We start from the raw sequence: 8,170 nt of genomic DNA, 5'->3' as shown, positions 1-8,170 counted from the left end.
TGGTGGTGATAAAGCAATGGTAGTGACATATTTTAAGATAAGTTGCTATCAGTTAAAACGTGCATTCTAGTCTGGGACTAGGCTTAAGCCTTGTCTGTGAAACTGAGGGTTAAAAATGCTTTATTTTGTCATCTTGTTATCTTGCAATCATATTTGATCAGATGTGTTAAGATGGTAAAAGCCATCAGAAGCAGATTAAACCATGCCTTGGTCAGTCCCATTTCTGATGCTGTTTAACGCTATTCAACGTAACAACATTAGTCCAGGTGCATGTTAAATGATATCACTCTTCTGGTAAAACAAGGAGATTTTAAGAACTGACATGCAGAAATCAACATATTAACAAAGCAGGCAAAGAAATCAACAGTGGTGTAAACTAAAAGAACATTGCTGGCATAAACACGGGACATTGTATAGCTAATCGTTGGTGAGCTTTCTCAGTACTTGTTTTGCTTTGAAAATGCATTTGCATGTAAGGATTTCCATTTGCCTTGATATGGAAATCCATTTATGCTACATAAGAAAACAAAATCATTTCAACCCTTCATCTTATAATTCTGCCTTTTTATGTCATTTATGATTTCTAATGAAATATAATCTATGAGGAATGAGATAAAAAGTTGAAATCATTATAAAAAGTTCATTTAAAAAGTCAAAATTATGTGATTAAAGTCATCATTTTGACTTGTATCATAGATAAAAAGTTGAAATCATTATAAAAAGTTAATTATGACATTAAAAGGTCAAAATTATGATATTAAAGTCATGTCTTTTTAAGTCAACATTTTGACACTTTAATGTCATAATTAACTTTTGATCTCATTTTGACTATCATGTTTTATTATGAATTTATCTAAGAACTTTTTGTCTCATAATTTTGACCTCATATTTGTTTTTGTTTTTACCCTAAACGGCTTAGCTCCAGTCTATTTAACGGATCTTCTATCGCCCTATAATCCATCACGCTCTTTAAGATCACTAAATTCAAGGCTTTTGGTCATACCTAGGATATTCAGAACCACCAAAGGAGGGAGAGCATTTTCACATTTGGCTCCAAAACTCTGGAATAGTCTTCCTGATACTGTTCGTTGCTCAGACTCGCTCTCCCAGTTTAAAACTAGATTAAAGTCGCATCTCTTCAGCCAGGCATTCATATAATCCTACAGTTCAAACTACAATCCGGCCTCTAGCTCATAAATGCCAGAGGAGAACTGGCCCCCGACTGAGCCTGGGTTCTCCCAAGGTTTTTTTTCTCCATTAGGTCACCTGATGGAGTTTTAGGACACCATTAGGTCACTTGATGGAGTTTTTCGGTTCCTTGCCACTGTTGCCTTTGGCTTGCTCAGTTGGGGATATTTTGGGGATATTTAATTTAATTATATCAATCAATAAATTCCTCTTGAAACAAACTTTGTTGTATTATTTTAATTTAATACTGTGAAGCTGCTTTGATACAATCTGTATTGTGAAAAGCGCTATACAAATAAACTTGACTTGACTTGTGTTTGAAATAATCTTCCATACCTTCATGTTTACTTTAGTGTGCCAACAAAATGTAGCCAAATTCAAACAGTATGTGAAAAATATTCATTAGCATAAGATGATGTTTCATATTATTGAAAAATATGAAATAATTCTTCGTCTGACAACTGGTGAAAATAGTGTCTCTTACAAATCAACAGTAAATGTCTAGATTGCTAAAGTATTTATTGCACAACTTACAGCAATGCCACATATCTGATAGGCCTATACACTCACCGGACACTTTATCAGGTACACCTACTGGATTGGACCCCCTTTTGCCTTAAGGAACTGCTTTAATTCTTCGTGGCATGATTCAACAAGGTGCTGGAAACATTCCTCAGAGATTTTGGTCCATATTGACATGATGCCATCATGCAGTTGCTTCAGATTTGTCGGCTGCACATCTATGATGCAAATCTCCCGTTCCACCACATCCCAAAGGTTCTCTATTGGATTGAGATCTGGTGACTGTGGAAGCAATTTACAGTGAGTACAGTGCATTAATTATCCTGCTGGAAGTAGCCATCAGAAGATGTGTACACTGTGGTCATAAAGGGATAGACATCGTCAGCAACAATACAGCTTTTCTTAGCTATGGCAAAGAAAATATCCCCAACACCATTACACCACCAAAACCAGCTTGAACCATTGATACAAGGCAGGCATGTCCAGTAGCTGATCTGGAATCTGTAGGTGGTAAACACATGGCTTTCTGCATAAATATTTACTCAATTAGAACATTAACCAGACAAAGGAGCTTTCAAAGCTTCTGACTGCTGCCAAAGCCAGGTATATACAAATATATACAGTAGCATGGTTTTCTTTATATGGGTTCTGTGGTCTTCTACTACACTGCTTTTATTTTACGATTCAGTTTGATGTGAAGTGAAAGTGAGAGCAGAGGGTTCATGATATGTGTGTAGTCTTGTGTGCTGAATGATGCCACTTCCTCTCAAGAGCATCACATGCAGGTTGATTAGCTACAATTAGCTATAAGTGACCCGTCAAGTGCATCTTTTTTATCCGGTGAAGTTTTCATACGACCCAGCTAGGCGAAACACTGAAGATGCATAAGAGTCAAGTGCATTGGATAAGTGCATGGCAGCATGGTCATAAATAATTCAGACATGTCAAGAAACTGTTAAAAGGCCACACCTAATGCTAAGACACTTAAAAAATAAAAAAAATAAAAAACTGTACTGGTCTCTCCCTGTATACAGCTAGCAAAATGATGATGATGAGCATTTTAATATTTTTATAAGCCAACAAATGTATTTCTTTTTTTCCATATAATTTGAATATAGCTATGTGTGGCAATTAATTCCTTCATTTAATTATTGCCTAGCCAATATATCTCAAACTAATGTACATATGCACAATGCTAAATAATAGGCCTACAGTAAAAGTTGTTAGCTTTGGTTAGCGTTTTTTAGAGTGAGCAATTCCCCAAAACACAGGTAGCCTAGCTTACTGTCATATTCAACACGAAAATATAGATTTACACATCACTTCACAACTGTTAACCCCAAAACAATGTTTACACATATGTTCTTGTGGACAAAAAAAGTTTCGTGGAGCCCTGGCATCCAGGCTAAAATTTCACCCATCCCCACCTGTCGCTCCCATAGCTCCTCCAAGCAGAAATAGCCCATGCTTGTTGTCTCTTGTTAAATCTGCATTGTGAGGCTATCACGGTTAAAGTTGAACGAGTTTGTGAGCATACAGAGGTGAGGTCATTATTTGAGCTATTAAACATACGGTTGAACAGGCAGTTTAGGTTTGTGGTTTCTTTCTGCAGCGGGGTGGTGACCATCCTGCTCCTCAGCACATTGCCATGAGAGGAGGACAGATTCATCTCAGGATCAGCCATTACCGCGTCTCTAACTGACTGAGAGACATGTCTGTGGAGGTGGAAGAGGAACGAAAGTCAGACCCAAAAAGGAGATGCGCGAGACAGTTTTGGCGTTTGTTTCCTCACGTTTTCCTCATTTTATCACTCATTTTATATGCGTTTTTAGGAGCGCAGATCTTTCAACTGATTGAGGACAGGACTTACAATGACTCGAAATCGGAAAAGATCGATGCACTGGTGCGAAAAGTGTTGGAGACAGTGCAGAATCACTCAGGTCTTTTCTTGATCTTATATAGAAATTATATATTTTCAACATATTTCAGATATGTAGACTCCTTTTTCTTTTTTTCTTTTTTTGTGTATTTTGATGATAGATGATATTATAAAATGTGAATAATACACACTTGCAATGTAAATATTTATATAGGCCAGGCTATTACTTTTTTAAATAGGGTATTCATTTTAAGGTAGGCTATTATTTTAAGTTCAAGATTCATTTCTTTTCTCGTTTCATTTCATTTTATGAATTAGATACCTCAACACGGGAAGAGTCGTTAAGAAATATTTTGAATGAATCCTATGATGGCAAGAGGCAGAAATGGAACTTCTATACTTCTCTTTTCTTCTGCTGTACAGTGTTCACTACTATAGGTGAGTAGTTATTTTTCTGGGACTTAACAAAGTTTGTAAAGTTTTCCAAGATATTTTAAGTCTGTTTAAATTGTCATTGAATTTAATGCACCATTGAGTTTGTTATTTGCATGAGAAGTTCTGACCTTTGGCTTTATCTCTTTCTCTGTTGCCCACAGTAATCAGCCTTACCATGATAAGACAGAAAACTGGTGTCGCCAGGAAAGAAAATAGTTATTTTCCTAAATGAATTATATGCCGAATAACAGCAGAATATGCACTGTAAAAAATATATGATCAAAAAGTTATGACAACAAATGTTTTTACATTCTTTTTTTTTTCTTTTTTTTTTTTACAAGTTATAGCTACAAGATTCAACCCATTTTTCAGCTGAAATGAAATATCTAATTTGATTATACTTAAAAATGTAAGGAATCAACTTTTTTTTTTTTTTTTTACAGTGTGGGAACATTTCTCTTTTCATTAAAAAAAGTGTTTCCATATCCATTAAAATCAGTGATTGTAAATTTGACACTGTAAATTGGATGAGAGTGAGACTCCTATGATGGAGGGTCTAAGACATTAAAAATATATTTTGCGAGTGGTGCAGTATTCATGCAATGGACAAAAACCATAAAGGATGTAGATCATACATTAGGTTTTTGTATAATTAGGTTATTTATGGTCCTCTGCCATTATGCACTTAGTCTGCCAGAAGAGCATATATTGAAATTTATGATCAAGATCTCACATTCCCATTACGGATTGAATTTTAAACACAAATACTGATATATAATTCCATTTTAAATTGTCATTAAGTTATTAAATGTAGGAATGACATGTAGCCACCGTATAAGTGTAGTCATGTTCATAGGATGCATGTTATTGAGGAAAACATGAAGAGAACAGTTTATCAACAAGTATAGTTTATCATCTACATTTTCCTATCTAATAAAGTCCCTAGAATATTCAAAATACTGTGACCATAGATGGGAAACACAAGTTTCAGACACTTTTCAAGCAATAAAGATGGGTGCAGAGTCCTGCATTACGCACTAATGATTTACAGGCTAATCCAAAACAAGTGAAACCATTTCCAATAAACCATTATGTAAAATCATGATTTATTATACAGAATCACATAGAAACAGCACTTTTTTAATCTATCAGAGGCACATTTTTGTTGTTAAACTCACGACTGTGGAAGAAATCTCTCTCCCTTTCAACCCTAATTGTAAATCACAGCTAACCACAGCTCAGATATTAATTGAATATAAACTTCTATCTTTCAGGACATCTTACAGAAAAGCATTATGCAAAAGTGCCTAACGCAGCAGTCTGTTGCTGTGGATGTCCATTATGTTATCTAGGAAGGGCGTATCTTTGGTTATCTCAGCAGCTAACCTTAATGAATATTGTTTTTTTTTTAAGCAGCTGAGACTGATGAGTTCAATCTTATCTTTCTCTGTGTCTTACTCTTTTTGACATCAGCAGCTCTGACACTTGTTCTGATGAAAAAGGGTAGGTGATGATGTCAACTGCAACTGCAACAAAAATACCTATTTGTCCTCTGACAAAATGATTACAGATGCTTTTCCAGGTTGAACAACTTAATATTTTCAATTGGTTTGAATTGTTTAAATATTTGGCTTTGCTACTTGGACAAAAAGGGACAGACAAACGTGCAAGGTTATTGAACTTTGGGAAGAGTTTCCAAATAGTGTAATAGTGGCAGAGGTGCACACACTGATAGTGTAATAGTGGCAGAGGTGCACACACTGTTTGTCCCTTCTTTGAAGAGGGATTTATGTGACTGCATGCAGAATGGGGAACTTAAACAACAGTAGTTTACTTTTTTTTCATAGAAAAATACTTGATAGAATAAAATATAGCAATCATGTAACATACTGAACTAATATCTTTACTAATTTATTGCCATATCTAATGAGAACCTCTTTTTAGGCCATCACATTATTTGAATAATAATGTAATTAATAATCTAATAATAACAATATTTTTTTCAAAATGTAAAATTTATATTTATAATAACTACAACAATAATAATAACAGTTAATATTATTGATGATAATAATAATATTAATTATATTATTATCAATAATAGTAATAATAACAATGTACTTAAGAATATAATAATTACTATTATTTGTGTTGTTGTATGTACAGAGCTGTTCCTTTGCTTAGACTTATACAGTATTTGCATTGCAATTGCATTACTCATGCACTGATAAAGACCTTCAGCAGGTGGCAGCACTGAAACGTGTTGTCTAATGAGTGAAATTATGGAAGAAAAAGAATTTCTAACTCTCAGTCCTGCTCTGTTTTCTTGTATTACAGGTTATGGACAAATGTATCCAGTGACCTATGAAGGGAAGTTGGCTTGTATCCTGTATGCGATGGTGGGCATCCCTCTCATGCTGCTGGTCATCTCAGATGTGGGCGATATCTTAGCTGTTCTCCTCTCTAAAGCATACACTCGCCTCAGCCTGTTCTTCAGCCGATGTATGGCACATCGCTCATGGAGCCTTCAGAGGCATGAAAAGTCATCACCTCCCCGACCTCAACAAGTGCAATGTGCTGATACTGACAACACATATACCTCCAACCATGTTGTGGTCCATGAGACAATGAACATTCAGCAGGTGATAAGAACCCAGTATTCCCTCAGACGCACATCCTCACAGCTTCGAATCAACAAAGAGACTTTTGACCGCATTATTGCTAAGGAGAGCTTCAGGGTCAAGGTGTCTATGACAAAATCCTTCTCATGCCCAGACCTTGACCGTATGGATTCCCCAATAAACAGCTCCAAGTTATTCACCGGCATCGGAGAGAAGATGGATCGCTTAAACGTCCCTCTGCTGGTCATCTTGCTGGTGGTGCTCGCATACATGGTCATCTGCAGTCAAATTTTGAGATTCTGGGAGAAACAGATGAACCACTTTGATGCCTTTTACTTTACCTTCATCACCTTGACCACCATTGGCTTTGGTGATATTGTGCCTAAACACCCAAAGTTCTTCATGGTTACCTTTTTGTTCATTATCATGGGCATGGCCATCATGAGTATGGCCTTCAAACTCGGCCAATCGCAAATTATTAGCTGTTACAGGCGGTGCATAACGTTTCTTAGTATGGGCAAGATAGGAATACACAAAGACTTAAACAGTAACTGAAGGCAGTGTTTTTTGTGGCTTTGTTAATGGCACATGAAATTACTACAGGAAAGCATAACCACTCTCAGTACAAGATGGTAATGTCTTTCACTGCCAGTCTGATATAGTGGGTTGAAGGGGAATGGACCACAGTCGTGTTGCAGTATAAAACTGTGATAAACAAGTATAGAAGAAATAGGCTCAGAACGATGAATGCACTCCTGTTTAACTGTTTGAGCCAAAAGAGGAGACTGGCCTCTAAGTGTCACTTCGATGCTTGTATTATTAGGAAAATTGCATGAGACATTGTTTATTTTTTGTTTAGATATGTAACTTATCAGAAATGCACTTGTAAGTCACTTAGCAAATCCATTAACTCCTGACATTTATAACCCTATATGGCTATTCATATATCTGACAAAAAATATGATGATATAGTCCAGTGTTTGTTTGTTTATTTAGTGCCAAATAATAAAGAACGTAATATGTTTCATCTCTGATCAATGCTAATGATTAATGATTTAGCATATGCAATACATTGCCTGTGAAATTTAATCTTATCCACTGATCAGTCACATTGAAACCAAGTGAATAAATTAATCTTTCTGTGCCATTTGATGAGTTGCTATTCTTGTTTGCAAAAATAATCCTATCTATCTGTATCCATCTCTCTTGAAGCATAATAAAGGATGTGATTTTCCTCAGCTGGTGCTAACTGCGCCAAAGTCAAAGGATTTATTCACAAGAAACACATTTACATGTATGCATTTGGCAGATGCTTATTCCAAAATGACTTGCATTGCATTCAAGGTACAAATTTGATCAGTTTATGCATTCCTTAGGAATCGAACTCTTGGTATAGCTAGTTTGAGCAATCATGTGTCCTATCAACACATATGATCATAGAAAATACACCTTTCCTCTGTAAGACAAATTAGATAAAAACATCTTTCAAATGCCAATGTAAAACATCCTATATCATCCTACGCCA

The 8,170-nt window shown here is 35.7% G+C and overlaps 1 protein-coding gene across 1 annotated transcript; it reads left to right on the top strand.

Annotated features, from left to right (window-relative positions):
* The first annotated feature begins 2,740 nt into the window (after positions 1-2,740).
* Positions 2,741-7,786, top strand: kcnk18 (potassium channel, subfamily K, member 18). The gene is made up of 4 exons (XM_082144007.1): positions 2,741-3,251; positions 3,323-3,650; positions 3,908-4,027; positions 6,362-7,786. The coding sequence occupies exons 2-4, from the start codon at positions 3,422-3,424 to the stop codon at positions 7,198-7,200; spliced, it is 1,188 nt and encodes a 395-aa protein (XP_082000133.1). The 5' UTR covers positions 2,741-3,251; positions 3,323-3,421; the 3' UTR covers positions 7,201-7,786.
* Positions 7,787-8,170: the final 384 nt, after the last annotated feature.

This window comes from Leuciscus leuciscus, assembly GCF_965113295.1.
Source record: "Leuciscus leuciscus genome assembly, chromosome: 17".
Lineage (NCBI taxonomy): Eukaryota > Metazoa > Chordata > Actinopteri > Cypriniformes > Leuciscidae > Leuciscus > Leuciscus leuciscus.
The sequence above is the reverse complement of the archived record's forward strand: the minus strand, read 5'-3'. Positions and strand labels throughout refer to the sequence as shown.

What these genes read in the sequence shown, in the direction of transcription:
- kcnk18 (XM_082144007.1), top strand. Translation starts at nt 3,422, where the DNA reads ATGTCTGTGGAGGTGGAAGAGGAACGAAAGTCAGACCCAAAAAGGAGA. An exon ending in GACAGTGCAGAATCACTCAG is followed by an intron (nt 3,651 to 3,907) that starts GTCTTTTCTTGA and finishes TTTATGAATTAG; the next exon opens with ATACCTCAACACGGGAAGAG. An exon ending in TACAGTGTTCACTACTATAG is followed by an intron (nt 4,028 to 6,361) that starts GTGAGTAGTTAT and finishes CTTGTATTACAG; the next exon opens with GTTATGGACAAATGTATCCA.